Source organism: Sorex fumeus, unplaced genomic scaffold (assembly GCF_029834395.1).
Source record: "Sorex fumeus unplaced genomic scaffold, SorFum_2.1 ptg000129l, whole genome shotgun sequence".
Lineage (NCBI taxonomy): Eukaryota > Metazoa > Chordata > Mammalia > Eulipotyphla > Soricidae > Sorex > Sorex fumeus.
This window is the reverse complement of record NW_026606186.1, coordinates 5,389,065-5,408,028: the sequence shown is the minus strand read 5'-3', so window position 1 is coordinate 5,408,028 and position 18,964 is coordinate 5,389,065. Positions and strand designations below refer to the sequence as shown.

The 18,964-nt window shown below is 47.1% G+C and overlaps 2 protein-coding genes across 2 annotated transcripts in view; one reads left to right on the top strand and one right to left on the bottom strand.

Moving 5' to 3' along the window:
* Positions 1 to 18,964, bottom strand: part of PPP6C (protein phosphatase 6 catalytic subunit) — a 95,650-nt gene that overhangs the window by 40,755 nt on the left and 35,931 nt on the right. The gene's annotated exons all lie outside the window — the stretch shown is intronic.
* RABEPK (Rab9 effector protein with kelch motifs) overlaps positions 1 to 18,964 on the top strand; it is a 29,726-nt gene that overhangs the window by 5,040 nt on the left and 5,722 nt on the right. The window contains exons 2-6 of the mRNA XM_056138688.1: positions 746 to 804; positions 3,872 to 4,029; positions 8,172 to 8,324; positions 13,768 to 13,929; positions 17,925 to 18,074. Of these exons, the coding sequence (XP_055994663.1) occupies positions 752 to 804; positions 3,872 to 4,029; positions 8,172 to 8,324; positions 13,768 to 13,929; positions 17,925 to 18,074 (676 nt within the window). The 5' untranslated portion in view covers positions 746 to 751. The remainder of the gene's footprint in view (positions 1 to 745; positions 805 to 3,871; positions 4,030 to 8,171; positions 8,325 to 13,767; positions 13,930 to 17,924; positions 18,075 to 18,964) is intronic.

Below are 18,964 nucleotides of genomic sequence, written 5' to 3'. Positions count from 1 at the left end.
ACCCTGGTTCAATTCCCAATATTCCATATGGTCCCCAAAGCATTGCCAAAACTAATTCCTAAGTGCAGGACCAGAAATAATTCCTGAGGGGCTGGAGAGGTAGCACAGCGGGTAGGGTGTTTGCCTTGCACGCGGCTGACCCGGTTCGATTCCCAGCATCCCATATGGTCCCCTGAGCACCGCCAGGAGTAACTCCTGAGTGCAGAGCCAGGAGTAACCCCTGTGCACCACCAGGTGTGACCCAAAAAGCAAAAAAAAAGAAAAAAAAAAGAAATAATTCCTGTGTGCAGAGCCAGGAGCATCTGGGTCAGCTGTGTGCAAGCCCCCAAAACAAACAAAAGAAGAAAATCACAGACAGAAAACTTTAGGTAAAAATACTTATGCAATTGAATACTAAGAAAATTGTGTTAGAGCCTAGATAGTCCAGTGGTCAAGGTACTTGCCTTGCATGTAACTGATCTGGTTTCTGTCTTTAATACTCCCTGGTAATCTGAGTACTGCTGGAAACCCCCTCACCCCAAAAATACCCAGAAAATTATATTGTCTTTACCTCCCCAAATACACAATTCCAAAAAAGATTGGCAATACTTAATCAAATTAATCATTTCCTAGAATAGTTTCCAACAGGAAAGTAGTATTTATAGTATTCAACAAGAAAGGTTTACAGTAGGTGATCTAATTTGTTCTCTTTTAGGTTGAAAATAACCCTAAAGATTAAAGACTTGCCTCTCTTTCTTATGCATAGGACACCATGAAGCAGCTGCCAGTCTTGGAGCCTGGAGACAAGCCCCAGAAAGCAACATGGTTAGTAAGGAAGGATTCAGATGCAGGAAAACAGGAGTTTGCATTTCAGTTCTAAGGAGTTGACTAACATGTTTGATCAATGATGAGGAAGGGTAGCGCTGAGACCGTATGTGGTTGTGGTCATTAGACTCCAACTCTCTGAAAAGGTCTTCAGAGAAAAGATGGTGGGGGGGGGGCAGTAATTATCACAGAGCAGATGCTGGTTTTATTAAAATCCATTTTTCGAGAAGAGGAAGGCATTGGCCATCTGTCTTCCCCCACACTGTGATTCGTTTTTAAGATTTGTCAGGGAATTGGCTTTGAATTAAACCTTTCTGTTTTCTTGGCTGCTTGCTCAGCTTCATTGGGCAGCGGCTGCTGGCCTAAGGGGGAGCTGCTGTGTCGGTGCTGCAGGCTCCGAGGTGAATAGCCACGGTATAGCGGGAACTGCTGGTGAAGCCCATGCTGGTGATGGTGCGGCATCACCGGTGTAAGAGCCTTGAAGGAGGCCAGGCATGAGCTTCCAGCAGACGTCTCATCCGACACCCTCCTTCTCTACTCTTTTTTGTTTGTTTTGGGGCCTGACAATGCTCGGGGGTTACCCATGGCTCTGCACTTGGGAATCACTTCTGATTAGTGCTCGGAAGACAAAGTGGGATGCCAGGGATTGAACCCAGTCAGCCACGTGCAAGGCAGTCACCCTCCTCTACTCTTTTTCTCTATCAACTAGGGGTCTGACCATGGCATTCCCTGTTTCTAATTTGTGTCTTGCTTTTAATTTTAGGGTTAAAACTAATAGTCCTAGACTAAAGAGAGCACAGCAGTAAAGTGCTTCTAGCTCACCCGGCCTCAATCCTGAGCATCCAATATGGACCACCAGGCTCTGCCAGGAGTGATCCATCACTGAGCCAGGAGTAAGCCTGAACACTGCCTAGTATGGTCCCCCAAGCCAAAAAATAAATAGAATCACTGCCCTAGGGCTAGAGATAGTGCCCAGTGGACCAGTCACAGGCTTTGCATGCCAGAAGTCCAGGTTCTATCCCCAGCACTGCTGCCTTTTGTGACCCTCAAAGAGAGTCAGAAGTAATCTCCACACTGCCCTCCCCAAAAAAAATCTCTAAATGAAACAAATACACAAAGTATAAGCCTGAAGTGGGAAATATAGTTCAAATGCAGAAGGCCCAGTGTTCCTTAATTCCCAACAGTGGATGGTCCCCTGAACATTGCTAAAAATAACTCCCCCACTTCCCAAACACACCCGCCCCCGGCACAGAGTTGAGAGTAGCAGTGTCGTGGCCCCCACACAAACAATAACACATATCCCCTTATTCCTTCTTGACTTTTTTTAAACCTCAATGGCAGCCACATGCAAGGCAAGTACCTTACCTGAAGTCCCATCTCTCTAGCCTCTCTTCTTCCTCCTTTAACCTACATTTCCTCTCAGGAACTCTCTGGGCCCTCCTCCTGGACCACTTTCCCCTCCATCTTTTTTTTTTTATGTTTGAGCATCAAAATAGGTCTCAGGCATGCAAGACACACACTACTGCTGAGTTACACCCCCAGCCTCTTCATCTTTTTCAAATGGGTGGGGAGGGGGTTTGGACCTCATCCAGCAGTGCTCGGGGGATACGCTCAGCTCTTTACTCCAGGCTGATTCTTGGTGGCACTGGGGTGGGAGAGAGACAATGGTGTGTCAGGCCTCCTGCATGCAGATCATGCACTCCAGTTCTTTGAGCTATCTTACTCTCCAGTCCACCCCTTATTTTTTCCCTTTGTTGGGTTTGGGTTTTATACCATTATGCTCAGGGTTTACTCGTGGCTCTATACTTTAGGATCACTCCTGGTGGGGCTCAGGGAACCATATATGCTGCCGAGGATCAAACCTGGGTTAGCCACATGCAGTATAAACACCCTATCCACTGTACTATCTCTTTGACCTGGGAAAGCTCTTAAGATCAATACATTTGAGCCAGGGCTCGTGTGAATGGCAGAGTGCTGCCTTGCATGTGTGAGGCTCTGGGTTCAATCCCCAAAGAGAGGAGAGAGAGAGAGAGATCAATAAATTCTGAGAAATAGCACTGGAGAAGGAAGGATTCCTGGCTGCAGGTTTCAATTCGCTGCCCATAAAGCTATAGGCACCATTTATGAAATTCTTCCCTGCATTGTCACAAGACTTCATCTTTTCAGATAATACTGTTGCTATTTTCACTTAACAAATAGAAAACTAAGGTTCTGAAAGGGTTACTGACTTTCATATGTAAAGTCTGGGACTGAATGAAGTCTTCTGAACCCACAAACCTTTCCCAAAGCTACCTTTTGTTTTTGTTTGGGGGCCATACAGGCGATGCTCAGGGGTTATTCCTGGCTTTGCACTCAGGAGTTACTCTTTTTTATTTTTTAATGTAGGAGTACTGCTTTTTATTCAGCCATTGGTTAGCTGATTGAATTGGGCATGAACTCCACATTACTTTTTAATTTTTAAAAAATATTTTTTAATTGAATATCTGTGAAATAGACCATTACAAAGCTGTTCATAATTGGGTTTCAGTCATACAGTGATCCAGCATTCATCCCTCTACCAGTGTACATTTCCCACCACCAATGTCCCCTGTTTTCCTACCACCATCCCCCAACAACCCCCACCCCCACCCCCAGCCTCCCTCTATGGGAGGCACATTCAGGAATTACTCTTGACAGTGCTCAGGGGACCATATGGATTGCTGTTTTCAAACCCAGGTCACCTGTCTGCAAGGCGAGTGCCCTGCCCATCGTATTGTCTCTCCAGCCCCAATCCATGGCTGCCTTCTGTGCTAAACCCCACCCATGAATGTATCTGGATGTGGATGTCAGCTTCCCCATCTACAGAACGGCATCAATTACTCACCCAGCGACTGACTCTCTACTGGTTTACGATCGTGACAGCTTTGAAAAGTCAAAGGTTAGGGGCTATTATTACTCAAGCTGCTTTGCTGACTACAGGTTCAATGTCCATGCCTCCGGGTGAATATTTCACAAGGACTAAGACAAACATGCTGCCGCTCTGATTTCTCTCTGCTCAGGCCTCCTGAACGCATCCTCCTTTTGGCAGGTACACCTTGAGCCCCTCTGGAGACAGCCCCTCTGCCCGGGTTGGCCACAGCTGCTCATACTTACCCGCAGTTGGGGATGCCAAGAGAGGGAAGGTCTTCATTGTTGGGGGAGCAGACCCGCTCAGGAGCTTCTCAGAGGTGCACAGCCTGGATCTGGGTAAGCCCTTGGGGGCCGGCGACTGGGGAGCAGAGCTCTGTGCTGCTGCTCTGACCGTTCCTAAAACCAGGGTGCTGGGGCAGGGGCCACAGCAGGGAGGGCGTTTGCCTTGCACACGGCCGACCCAGGTTTGATTCCCAGCATCCCATATGGCCCCCCTAGCTCTGCCAGGAGTGATTCCTGAGTTCAGAGCCAGGAGTAACCCCCGAACATCGCGGGGTGTGACCCAAAAAGAAGAAAAAAAAGAAAAATCAGGGCCAGACCCGTGAGGCAGCCCTCAGAACTAACACAAGCGCCTGGTGTGCCCGGAGGCCCAGGTTTGGACCTGAACTGAGTATGAACACACGGCAGGGTTTCCCTCCAAGATAAATGAACATCATTGAGTGCGCCCCACAATCTCCGCAGACTGCCGCCACGTTACCCTCAGACCAATACCTCCTTGTCTGCAGGAAAGAGCCAGAGGGGAACCGTTGACCTCTTCTGTTCATTCATCAGCTGTTGCTCTAGAGATATGGAGGACTCCAACCCCTCTTTTCTTTCGGTTTCTGTTTTGGCTTTTGGATCGTGCCTAGCAGTGCTCAAAAGCAGCACCATGATACACCTGGGGACCTTACAGCAACAGCAAATGAATCCAAGGTTCTGCATGTAAAGCCACTTTTCCTTTGCTTTGGGGTTTTGGGGTTTTTTTTCCTGAGGGTTTATTTTTTTGGTTGGAGTTTTGGGGCCACAGCCAGCTGTGTTCAGAGATCGCTCCTAGTTCTGTACTCAGGGATCACTTCTGGCATGCTCAGTGGTGTGCGAAGGATTGAACTTGGGTCAGCTATGTGCCAGACAAGCGCCCTCCCCCACTGGGCTATCACTCTGGCTCCGCCTTTGAGCTATCTCTGACTGTCACTCACTGCCACTTCCTTTTTCAAAGATTAATAGGGCCAGTTGACCACCAGATCCTAAACATCTGTTTATCCATATCTGTCCTTTTGTTGTTTTTTTATTTTTTCTTTTTTGTTGAGGGGGGAGGGGGCCACACTCCTCTGTGTTCAGGGCTTGTTCCTGGCATTGCACTCAGGGATCGCTCTTGGCAGCTTTTGGGGAGCCAGGTGGAATGTCGGGGATCAAATTCATATGGGCCATGCGCTAGGCAAGCATCCTGCCTACTGTGCTGTATTCCAGCCAGCCCCTGTCTCTTCATTTTCTTTCCTCTCAACTAGACTCTGTCAATAGTCTCCTTTTGTTTTCCTGCTTCTAAGTCTACCCTACTTATACTTAATATACTTAAGTATATTTTTCATACCTAGCCATTAAGTGTTGTCCAAAATACAAATCAGAGGACCAAAGATGGCTCATGAGCGGCATATGCGAGGCTCTGAGTTTGATCCTTGGCACTGCATGGTCCTCCAAGCACTTGGTGTGGTTCTGGTGATGTGGAACACCATTAGAAGTGACTCATCAAAAATAAACAAACTTTTTATTTATCTATTTATTTTGCTTTTGGCTCGTACCTGGCAATACTCAGGGGTTACTCCTGGCTCTGCACTCAGGATTCGCTCTACTTGCTATACTAACTCTCCAGCTTGAAAAACAGGTGACTTGTCAAAAATAGGTGGTGTGTGTGTGTGTGTGTGTGTGTGTGTGTGTGTGTGTGTGTGGTTTTGAGGATACACCTGGCAGTGCTCAGGGCTTGCTCCTAGTTCTATTCTCAGGATCACGCCTGGTGGCCTTGGGGGACCATATGGGAAGCCAGGGATCAAAACCTGGCCTCCCATGTACAAGGTAAATGTCCTACCTGCTATACTATAGCTCCAGCCCCTAAATAAGCAATTTTTAAAAATATATAAATATGGGACTGAAGACATAGCTTAATGGACTGAGTGCTTAACATGCATGAGGCCTGGATTCAGTCTTTATCCCACATAGTCCTGAGCTCTGCCAGGGGTAACCCCAGGAGTGGTCCAAAAACGAAACCAAAAACAAAATTACATTAAAAAGAAAAAAACCAGTAAGGGGCTAGAGAGATAGTGCAGTAGGTAGGGCACTTGCCTTGCATGCAACTGGGTTTGATCCCTGGCATCCCATGTGGTTCCCCCAAACACCACCAGCAGTGATTCTTGAGTGCACAGGTAGGAATAAACACCAAGAATTGCTGGGCATGACCCCAAAACAAAATAAACATATAGATGTATGTTTGCATATAAACATACATTTATCACAACTGAGTATAAATTTTTTTGGAGGGAGCATTAGTTGTTCCAGTGCTCAGGGGCTACTTCTAGCTCTTCTGGGGTCACTCCTTACACAGTCTTACTGGGGGCTGTGTGATGCAGCAGATGGGTCAGCCACATGCAAGCCAAGTGCCTTACCCTCTCTACTCTCTCTGACCCTCCTTCCTTTTCTTGAACAGATCCTGAACTCTGACCTCAGGCTTTGTACTTAGTCTGCCCAGTGCTTAAAAGCCTCTTTCTTTCATTGTAACGAGACGTTACTGGCGCCTGCTTGAGCAAATCTTTGATCACCGGGATGACAAGTGATACAAGTGACAAGTGATTCTTTCATTGACGTGTGGCTTCTGTTGCTCTTTCAGATTCTGAGATTAAATATTAAACCTTATTTTCATTAGGAACTTTCCCTGAAAACTCCTGGATTCTTAGGCAGGACTACAAAGAAAAGATAAATCTCTTCTATTTCCTTTTCTTCTTCTGTGTTTCTTCTCAACTCTTACTTTAATATTAAAAAAAGAAATGGGCTGGGACAAAAATGAATATTTTGGGGGCTGGGGATTGAACTCGGGGCCTCACCATGGAAGACAGTGTTCTACATCTGAGCCATCTTTACAGCCCTGCATCTACTTCTAAACAAACAGGGTCCAGGGGTTGGAGAGATAATAGAGGGGGTAGGGCACTTCCCTTGCACATGAGGGGTTCAACCCCTGGGACCCTATAGGGCTCCCCAAGCACCACCAAGAGAGATTACTGAACACAGAGCCAGGAATGATCCAAATACTGCAGAGTGTACCCACCAACCTTCCCCCCATCCCCCCACTCCCCCAGCCCCCCATCAGCACTGTAGCACTGTAGCACTGCCCTCCCCGTAGTTCATCAATTTGCTAGAGTGGGCACCAGTAACGTCTCCATTGTGAGACTTGTTGCTACTGTTTTTGGCATATCGAATATGCCTCGGGAAGCTTGCCAGGCTCTGGCTTGCGAGCAGGATACTCTCGGTAGCTTGCTGGGCTCTCAAGAGGGGCAGAGGAATTGAACCCGGGTCAGCCTCGTGCAAGGCAAACACCCTACCCGTTGTGCTATTGCTCCAGCCCCGGCAAAAAAGAAAAACAGAGTCCCAGGGTCAGAGAGACCGTTCAAAGGGCTGGAGCACATGCTTTGCATGCAGATGTCCTAGGTTTGATCAAGGAACCAAAGAACCAAGTAGTCTCCGAGCAGTGCTAGGTAAAAATCAAATCTACTTCACTCCTTACTGTCTTCTGAAACATCTGCTGCTTTCTGTAGATGTTTTGTTCTCTGTACTTTTGGATTCTTTCCTTTCCTCTCCAAAGTATCTTCTGTCTTTATCTAGAAATCTCTAAATTTCAGATTCTTCGGAGGATCTGATTTGGGGTCAAGTGACCACTTGGATCCATTTAAGCAAAGCTTAGAAAGCCAAGGTGTTTGAGAGTAGCGAGATTACTCAATGGGGTTGAGTTGATGCTTTGCGTGCAGAAAGCCCTGGCTTCTTGATCTCCAACACTGCATGGTTGCCCAGACACCACCAAAACTAACATCCAAACACCAGAAATAGCCCCCGGGCACTGCTGAACGTAGCACCCCAAGAAAAGGAGGTGTAGATCTTCCAGGATTTCCTTTCCAAGAAGAGGGTTTGTGGATCAGGTAGTTTGCCCTGATAGGTTGTTTCCAGAATTTCTTTGGAGTTAGCCGCATTCCCCTTATTTGCTTATTCATTTATATTTGGTGCCAGGATCCAACCCAGATCCTCCCCAGCAAAGCTTGTGCTCATCCCCTAAGTCACATACCTGCCCCTCATTCCCGCTGAGGGATCTGAACCTTGCGCTTCTGAACCTCTCTCTACCCACCCCCCAATCTATGGATCCATCAGTACAATCACTCAAAACCCCAAACTGAAATGTTTTTTAGGAACACACCAGTGGGATCTGGCCTCTGCAGAGGGACTCCTACCCCGCTATGAACATGCCAGCTTCATTCCCTCCTGCACACCGGGCCATATCTGGGTGTTTGGAGGTGCCGACCAGTCAGGAAATAGAAACTGCCTGCAAGTCCTCAATCCTGGTGAGTAGCCAAGGGACCCCTGTAATTAATCCAATTCCCGTTCCTGAACTCAAGTTCTTTGGAATTACTCCAGTGTGTCCCTTTAATTTTTGTTTACATCATGGAAAAGAATTATTTTGACTTGGAGCAGATTCTGAAAATAACTTACCTTGTCCTCTTTTAGTAATACCTACAGTTACCAACTTCATTTTTGTATTTTGGGCTGAGGTGGGACCACTCCCAGCAGTGCTTGGAGACGACTCCTGGCTCTGTGCTCCGGGGTTGCTCCTGGCAGCGCTTAGGGGCCCATGCAATGCTGGGGATCAGACCCACACTTTCTGCATGAATGCTGGTGATGTGATTGGTCCCTGGGACTTCCTCTCTGGCCCCTGTTACCACCTTTTGAAAATCAGAGCTCTGGGGCCAGAGCTATATAGTACAGCAGGTAGGGAGTTTTCCTTGCGTGTGGCCAACCCGGGTTCGACCCCAGCATCCCATAGGGTCCTCCGAGCACTTCCAGGAGTGAGTCCTGAATGCAGAGCTAGGAGTAACCTCTGAGCATCATCAAGTATGACATCTCCCCACCACACACACACAAAAAAAGTCAGAGCTCAGTGGAATTTCCAAGGACAGTCTTGGCTAATGGGCAGCCTAGATCTAACAAGAGGAAGTGACTTTCCTAAAGTTGCAAAGAAGGTAGTGATGGCCAGACTGGGAACCCAGGGCCCCAGAATACAGGGTCTCAAAGGGGACACTTCCCGTTGTCTTCCCGTTGTTCATCGATTTGCTCGAGCAGGACCAGTAACATCTCCATTTTGAGACTTGTTGTTACTGTGTTTGGCATATTGAATACGTCACGGGTAGCTTGCCAGGCTTTGCCGTGCGGGCAAGATACTGTCGATAGCTTGCCAGGCTCTCCAAGAGGGGCGGAAGAATCGAACCCAGCTCCGCTGGGCTGGCTGCGCCCAAGGCAAACACCCTGCGTTGTGCTATTGCTCCAGCCCTTGTTATGATATAAGATATTTAAAAAGTGCCAATGGGTGGGCATGAGCTATCTATCACCCTGTGACAATGAGGTTTTTTCTTTTTTTTTTTTTTTTTTTTTTTTAGCCTCACCCAGCAGTGCTTTGGGATTACTTCTGCCTCTGCACTCAGGGATCACTCCTGGTGGGCTTGGGGGACCATCAGGGGTGCCAGGGATCAAACCCAGGTCAGCCATATGCAAGGCAAGTGCCCTACCTGCTCTACTACTGCTCCAGCTCCAAAGATAAGGCTATTAATAATGTTCCTATTTCCTTTGCATTTTTCTAAGTGGGAAATATTGTTTTACCAGTTTCACACTCTCATAACATTCCTTTTTAATTTCCTAGTCACTGCAGAAATGATCTTCTGTTAAATGATTTCTTGGGACATTTATACTTAGAGAAATAATACTTAGGTTAAAGCACTGGACTTGCACATGGCTGTGACAGAGACAATGGTACAAATTCACATCTGGCCCCCAGAGCACCACCAGGTGTGTCTCCTGACCAAGGAATCAGTAATGGCTCCTGAGGACTGTGGGATGTGGAGAAAAATTAAAACTTTGGGGCCAGAGTAATAGTACAGTGGTTAGGGTGTTTGCCTGGCAGCGTGACCCAGGTTCAATCCATGGCATCCCATGCGGTCCCCTTAGCACCGCTAGGAATAATCCCTGAGCAACACCAGGTGTGACCCCAAAACCAAAATAAATATAAATTTTTTTAATGAAAAACTTTAATAGAAAAGAAAGAAAAAAAACTTTTAAGAGGGTGCAGCAGGCTGGAACGATAGTACAGCGGGTAGGGCGTTTGCCTTGCACGTGGCCGACCCGGGTTCGATTCCCAGCTCCCAGCATCCCATATGGTCTCCCGAGCACCGCCAGGAGTAATTTCTGAGTGCATAGCCAGGAGCATCGCCAGGTGTGACCCAAAAAGGCCAAAAACAAAACAAAATACTGCATCGACAATACAGTGGGTGGGACCTTTGCCTTGCACATGGTGGAACTGGGTTCCATCCCCAGCCCCTTAGACCTCATATGATCCCCTCAGCCTGCCAGGGGTGATCCTTAAGCATAGAGGCAGAAGTAAACCCTCAGCAGCACTGCCTGGTATGGCGCAGACACCCCGCCCCCCAAAAAAAGAAAAAACAACCTACCTCTTTTAACACCATTTTGAATTCTTGCATAATTTTTCGTTTTCCGCATTATAGTCCAGTTGATGCCAGACGATAAAAAAAATTTGTGTTCAGGTTTTTACCATTATCACTGTATCACTGTCATCCTGTTGTTCATCAGTTTACTCGAGCAGGCGGCAGTAACTTCTCCATTCATCCCAGCCCTGAGATTTTAGCAGCCTCTCCTTACTTGTCTTACATTGGAGGCTCTTTCAGGGTCAGGGGAATGAGACCCGTTATTGTTACTGTTTTTGGCATATCGAATACGCCACGGGGAGCTTGCCATGCTCTGCCGTGTGGGCGGGATACTCTCGGTAGACTTTGTGCAGCTTAATCTTTATACTATCTCTCTGCCCTATAATTTTTTTTAGGGAGGGGTCACATTCAGATGTGATGCTGGGAATCTGAACGAGGGTCACAAAGTGCCTGTTCAGATCAGAGCAAGTGCCTCACCTTCTGAACTCTCCAGTCCTTATGGTACCCTGAGTTTGCCAGGAGTGATCCCTGGGCACTGCAGGGTATGACCCAAAAACCAAAACAAACCAAACAAACAAAAAAAACATATCTTTATTTGAGTGATAGACAGACAGAAATCAGTTCTGGTGCCCTGGCTGTGGGCAGCCAATGATGGTGTCCCAACACCACATATGATCCCTCTGCTGAATGTGACCCTCCCAAAAACAATTTTTTTAAATTGAATCACCAAGAGATACAGTTACAAAGCTTTCATGTTTGAGTTTCAGTCATACAATGATTGAACACCTATCCCTCTACCTGTGCACATTTTCCACCACCAATGTCCCCAGTATCGCCCCTATTTTTCTTTTTCTTTTCTTTTTTTAATACATTTTAAATAAAATTTAGTAAGAATTTGGAAAGCTCCCATCAAAGTAATTGATTTTCCACAAGATTCTTTTTCTCACCTAGTTTGTCATTCGATAGCATGCCCTAGAAATACGAAACATGCTCAATGAATTGTTAGTTATTTCAGTTATTAACGCCATTCTCTCAAATGACTTAGATTCCCTTCTGATTATTTGTATCACTCACTAGAATCTTCTGCCCCTATATGTGGATCTTCTGACTTTCCTGAATCCAAGACACACCCCAAGACCTGTAGCAGTAGAGACATTTTGCTTTGGCTAGGGTCCAAAACTTAGTTGGTCTCTAGGCTCAGGTTTGAGTCACAGAAACATCACAAAAGCGTTGTTTGGTATCTTGGATTTCTTTTGTTTAGTTTGGTTTGGTTTGGTTTTCTGCCTCAACCAGAGGTCAGGGATACTCCTGAGCTCTTGCTCACGGGTTATTCCCAATGGCGCTCAGGGGACCATGAATGCCAAGCTATTACGAAACAATTAGAATTCCAACGTAGTTATGTCACCTTCCACAGGTGACCTGCTCTGTCTCTGCTATAATTTCCCTTATCTGTAAGGTCAGGGAACTGGTCATTACTGAGTGCTAACTGTTAGTGGGGATTGTTATTAGTGCTACTGACCTAGTAATAATATTGTCGTCTTTTCTTTTAATAGCCACATGTCCTGGGGAATTTGGCACATTGATTTCCAGTATCTAATGGGAAGGAGGGCTGGAGCGATAGCACAGCGGTAGGGCGTTTGCCTTGCACACGGCCTACATGACCGACTGGAGTTCGATTCCTCTGCCCCTCTCGGAGAGCCGAGCAAGCTACCGAGAGTATCTCGCCCACACGGCAAAGCTTGGCAAGCTACCCGTGCGTGTTGTATTCGATATGCCAAACACAGTAACAAGTCTCACAATGGAGACGTTACTGGGCCCGCCCGCTCGAGCAAATCCATGAACAACGGGAGAACAGTTACAGTGACAATGGGAAGGAATTTGGGCAGATTCAGGGCTTCTCTGAATGGCCACGTGGCAGAGTGGGTCAGTCAGTGAAAGAGGCAGAGGGCAGAGAAGATGTTCAAACACCCTACCCAACAAATTGACTCATTCTTTTTTTTTCCCTGGTTGTTTTTCCTAACTGTGCCCAGAGATTCTCCCGTCTCTGTGTCTGTAGGTTGCTCTGTGCTCAGGGAACCCACGTTCTGGGGATCAAACCCAGGCCTTCTGGGCCGGAGAAATAGTTCAGCGGGCAGGGCTTTTGCCTGGCACAAGCTGACCACGGTTAGATCCCCATAGAGTCTCCTGAGTCTGCCAGGAATGATCACTGAGCACAGAGCCAAGAGTAACCACAAGCCTTGAGAAACCACCCAGAAGGGCCAAAAACGAAACCAAACCAGACCTTCTGCATGCAAGTATGTGCTCAGCCCATTGAACTCTCTCTCCTCCCTGGCCTCATTCTTTTTGTTTCTGTTTGTTTTTTTTTTTAATTTTGGTGTATTAATTTATTTATTTTTGTTTATTTTTGGCGGATGGAGGGACATCCACACCTGGCAGTGCTCAGGGGCTATTCCTGGGTCAGTGCTCAGGATCTAGCCCTGGCATTGCTTAGGGGACCATATATGGTGCTGGAAATTTGAACCAGATTCCTGACCACTGCAGCCGCATGCAAGGCTAGTGCTTACCTCCTGTATTACTCTTTGTTCTTTTTGCTTTGGGGCGTTAGGTTGTTTTGGGAGGATTTTTGTTGTTTACCATGACTGTTGTTGTTTTTCTTTTTGGGTCACACCCAGCAATACACAGCATTTACTCATGGCTTTATACTCAGGAATTTCTCCTGGTAGTGCTCAAGGGGATCATATGGGATTCTGGGAATTGAACCCGGGTTGGCCACATGCAAGGCAAACGCCCTACCCACTGTACCCACTGTAAGCCAAAGCAGAACAAAAAGAATAAAATTTAAACAGAATAATTTGGGCTCAACCTCTGTGGCATGGTTGGGCCACATCGCTCCAGCCCCTTGTTTGGTATTTGGACCACACCAGCTGTATTCAGGGTTTACTCCTGGCTCTGCGCTCAGGCCCCAGCCAGCTCCTGGCAGGGCTTGGGGACCATATGTGGTGCTGGGGATTGAAACCAGGTCAGCCATGGGCAAAACTTACTGCTGTACTGTCTCTCTAGCTCCCTGGCCTCATTCTTAATTGGACTTGTGACTTTCCAGTGGTGGTAGTTTAAATCTATGTGGGCACATTCTAAGTATTGCAACCCTCCCCCTCCTGAGGTTGGTGGCATGAGATTCTTGCCACCAAAGATTCCTGTGTACTGTGCTATTGAAAGGTGACCCATCCCAGCCCGAGTCAAGGTGAGAAACTCCCTCAACCTGAATATTTTTGGTGCCTTCTCTTCTCTCCACCAGAAACCAGGGCTTGGACCGTGCCAGAGGTGTCCAGCCCCCCACCATCCCCGAGAACATTCCACACCTCTTCAGCAGCTATTGGAAACCAGCTGTTTGTCTTTGGGGGCGGAGAGAGAGGCGCCCAGCCCGTGCAGGATGAGAAGCTGCATGTGTTTGACGCAAGTATGAGAGGGCAGGCTGGTGGGCGGGGGGGGGGGGGGGGCTTCCTGGTCACGGTTAGAAAAATGATGCCCTGGCTGAGTGTCCTGACTAATTTGCTTCTCACAGCAAAGTTTCATTTAAAAAGTTATAAATGATCACTTTATTTGTTGTTCTTGTGGGGTTTTTTTTTGGGGGGGGGGGGAGGTTCACACCCAGCAATGCTCTGCTCTCAGGAATTATTCCTGGCAGGGCTTAGGGACCCATATCAGATACCAGGGATTGAACCCAGGTTGGCCCCGTGCAAGGCAAATGCCCTACTCCCTGTACTATAACTCTGGCCTCTAAATGATCACTTTAGAAGTTTAAACAGAGTGCCGTAGCGATGTACAGCAGGTAGGGCATTTGCCTTGCATGCGGCTGACCCAGATGTTATCCCTGTCATCCCTTATGGTCCCCCAAGCACTGCCAGGAGTAATTCCTAAGTGCAGAGCCAGGAGTAACCCCTGAACATAACTGGGTGTGACCCCCCCCAAAAAAAAAGAAGAAGAAGCTTAAACAGAGCTGGAGAGCTAGCCCAAAGGACTTGAGCACATGCTTTGCTTATTGGAACCTGAGTTTGAGCCCTGAACTCTGCCAGGAGCAACATCCAAGTACTGAGCTTCATGTGGCCCCAAAGCAAAAAGAATAAAATTTAAACAGAATAATTTCGGCTCAACCTCTGTGTCATGGTTGGGCCAGAAATGGCAGCTCTCTCCCGGTGCTCAAGGAGCCACCTGGTGGCCCAGGTCAAACCAGGGTCACATGTGTGAAGCAAGCACCTAAGCCCTCACACCACTTCTCCAGCCCAGCAGTACGCTTTATAAAGAAACAAGGTCAATTTTAACCTTTCCTTCCCTCTCCCCAGTCAGAAAAAAAGCACTGTAAACAGTTTCCCACATCTCCTTCCAGACTTTTTCATGCCTGTTTTGGGGCATCAGAGGGGCCCACATGTAGCAGTGTTTAGAGCTTACTCTTGTTTCTGTGCTCAAGGATCACTCCTGGGACCATGTTGGGTGCCAGGAATCAAACCCAGGTCTGCTACATGCAGGACAAGCTCCCTCCCTGCTGAACTAATGCTCTAGCCCTTCGAAGGTAGGTTTTTGTCAGTGTTGTTTGCTCCGTGGAGACAAAGGAACTGAAAGAAGAGAAATTCTTGGCATGACTCTTGATGGTGCTCAGGTGACCAGGCGGTGCCAGGATCAAATTGAGGCCTCCCTCACGCAAAGGATTCACTCTGCCCTTTGAGCTGTCTCTCCGGCCCTGTATCCTGTAATTTTCACCTAAACTTTTCCCCTGTAATCGGGAAGTCTTTGATGTTTAATAAATGCATAGTATTCTGGGCCTGGAAACACCATGCAGAACTCAAGGCACCCGCCTTGCAAGTGTGTGGTCACAAGTTCATCTCCCCAGTGTCCCACATCTAGCCTCCGAGCATCACCAGGAGGTTCCCCCCCCCAAAAAAAATTCAAGATAAATAACTAAATGTACAATGAGCTAGCGTGACTATTGCACAAATGCCGCGGCTCACTTCTGCTGGATTTAGATTATTCCCAGTTCTCTGATAGTGTTTGTGCATAAACCTTCTCGGATTACTGCAGCTCGTACTCCTTAGAGCATCGAGAGTGCTATTAACAACACTCAGGCACACCACAAACGGTTCTTCAAATAGAAATTGGCAGACCTTGTTTCAAATAGGCTTTCTGTTCTTTATTTTGGGGAGGGCAGCGGGCAGAGCAGACATACCTAGTGGTGCTGAAGGGCTACTTCCAGCTCAGTTCTCGAGGGTCACTCTCTCAGCAGTGCTCAGGGAACCATATAGTGCCAGGGTTCAAACATGTGACTCCTGCATGCAGAGCATGTCTCAAACACTTTCACAAAACAGTATACCAAAAAAGTTATATTTCCCGTTTTGTTTTTGATTTTAGGCCACACCTGGCAATGCTCAGAGCTTACTCCTGGTTCAGTGCCCACGGGACTATTGGGGTGCCAGGGATAGAATCCAGGTCAGCCATGCGCAAGTACAATCTCTCCAGTTCAGAAGTAATACTTATATCTTTGTGAGTTTTTTTGTTTGTTTATTTGTTTGTTTCTTTTTGGGTCACACCCAGCGATGCACAGGGGTTACTCCTGGCTCATGCACTCAGGAATTACTCGTGGCAGTGCTCCAGAGACCATATGGGATGCTGGGAATTGAATCCGGGTTGGCCGCATGAAAGGCAAACGCCCTACCCGCTGTGCTATCGCTCCAGCCCTATTTTTGTGGTTTTTGATTGCTTTGAGACTATGCCTAGAACTGATCAACATTATTCCTGGCTCTGTGCTCAGGACTCATTCACTATAGTACTTGGGGGACCATGCAGTGCTGGGGATCAAGCCTGGGTCTCCTGCATGCACATTATAGCATGCACAAAGCCCACTGAGTAATCTCTCCAGCTGTTACAAGACCCCAAGACCTGCCTGATTTGTTGAAATGATTCATTTTCAAGAATTTTCTCTACATATATAATTTTTTTTGTTTGGCTTTTTGTGTCACACCCAGCAATGCTCAGGGGTTACTTCTGGCTCTGCATTCAGAATTACTCCTGATGGTACTCAGGTGACCATATGGGATTATGGGGAACAAACCCTGTTCGTTTGTGTGCAAGGCAAATGCCCTACCCATGTATTGCTCCAGCCCCCTCTACATATATAAATTTGAAGCTGTACAAGACTGCCAATTAGGTGGATGTATCTTTACTTTTAGGATAATGACCATATTCAGTCCTCATATTCTTAGTACTGGCCAGTATTCTTCATGAATTTTATGTACATTATCTCGTTTAATCTGTATTTTCAACCTAGAGAGGTAGGAATGACAAGGTATTCTATTTTTTGTGGAGGTGAGGGTAAAGGAGAAGGTTGTCCACACCTGACTGTGCTCAGGGTTTATTCCTGGCTTTGCCCTCAGGGATCACTCCTGGAAGGCTCAGGAGACCATATGGGGTACTGGGGATTGATGCTAGGTCAGCCTTGTACAAAGCAAGTACCCTACTCACTACGCTATCTCTCTGGACCCCAAATATTATCTTTATACTTCACAGTGATAGCAACAAAAATAGTTGCTACAAAAACAGAAATAGTTGCTACAAGGGCACACAGTTATTTAGAGAAATAACCTGATTTTGCATCCAAATTCCATTTTCCAGGGGCTGGAGCGATAGCACAGTGGGTAGAGCATTTGCCTTGCACGGGCTGACCTGGGTTCGATTCCCAGCATCCCTGAGCACCGCCAGGAGTAATTCTTAAGTGCATGAGCCAGGAGTAACCCCTGTGCATCGCCGGGTGTGACACAAAAAGCAAAAATAAATAAACAAATTCCATTTTCCAATCTTAGTTCTATACTGTGCTACTGAGAGTCTCCTGCATCCCCCCCCACCCCCGTTGTTTGTGTGCTCAGGGTGCTCAGGGACCATACATGGCACTGAAATAGAACTCGGGTTGACTGTGACTGTGTACAAGGTATGAGCCTTCCTCATACTATCAAGCTCTCTAAGGAAAGGTGTTTTTTTTTTTCCTTTTTGGGTCACAGCTGGCAATGCACAGGGGTTACTCCTGGCTCTGCACTCAGGAGTTACTCCTAGCTTGCTCTGGGGACTATATGGGATGCTGAGAGTTGAACCCCGGTCAGCCGCATGCAAGGCAAACGCCCTACCCACTGTGCTATTGCTCCAGCCCCAGAAAAGCTCTTTTTAAATTCAAAGCTAGACATGGTTTTCCAATGCCCTGCAGGAAGGGCAGGTATCTTAGTGAGTCCTCCAGCCTTGGAAGTGTCTAGATGTACTAGAAGCTTTATGCAGGTTGGTGAATTGGAACAAATGACCCTGAGTTCACTTTTTGCTTGGAGCAGTTCTGCTCTCCCGGAAGTGAAACTTGCCTGAACTCTATATGTTCTGGCTTCCTAGCTTTGTCATCTGGTGTCCTTGAATTTGCTTTCCTAGGTACTCTGACCTGGTCACAGCCAGAGACACTTGGAAACCCTCCTGCCCACAGGCACGGCCACGTGATGGTGGCAGCTGGGACAAAGCTCTTCATCCACGGTGGCTTGTCAGGGGACAGATTCTATGATGATCTCCACTGCATTGATATAAGTAAGTTGGGTACAGGGCATGGGAACTTGTCTGCCTGGAAAGACATAAAATATGCTTTGTGGGGTTGGAGAGATAGTACAGTAGTAGGGCATTTGCCCTGCATACAGTTGACCTGGATGCCAGGTGTAATTCCTGACATCCCAGATGGTCCCCCAAGCCCTGTCAAGACTGGTGCCTGAGTGCAGAGCCAGGAGTAAACCCTGGGCACAGAAGCTGTGCCCAATAATTTTTTAAAGGAGTGCTTTACCAGGAACGTAACTCAGTGCTTGAGCTCGTGCTTTACATGGAAGTGGCCCTGGGCTGGCTCCCCACACCAGAAAATATACAGATGAAAGAATGAGTGAGGGAGTGAATTCTTCTGATGGAGGATAGCTTTGTTCACAAGTATAAATAACAGCCAGCAGAAAAATATTCACCAGATTCTGTTAAATCCTGCTTGAACGATAATAATAATAATAATAATAATAATAATAAAAACAATAGAAGCAGTTGCTTTCGAAATGCTATATACCCAACCATTTATCTTTCATCCTTTTACCAACGCAATATATTTTTTTTGGATGGGCATAGGGCCAGCACAGTGCTTAGGGGCACCCCTGGCAGTGCCGTGAACTCTGGTACCCAGGGCCAGACCTGGTGTTCCTGCATGTGTCACACTCGCTCCTTTGAGCCTTGTCTCCGGCACACAGCCAGCCTCCTCTCATTAGCGCTCATTCAGCTTTTATGTTCCCTGATTGGATTTCTTACGAACATTAACCATTGAATTCATGTCCATGAGGGAATGGGGGATAATTCCTAGAATGTGTCTGTTGTGGGGGGAGGTGTTGACCAGAATTTTTATGGTAAACGATGAACCACCCCGGAATGGGAAAGTTAGGGAAGACATGAGG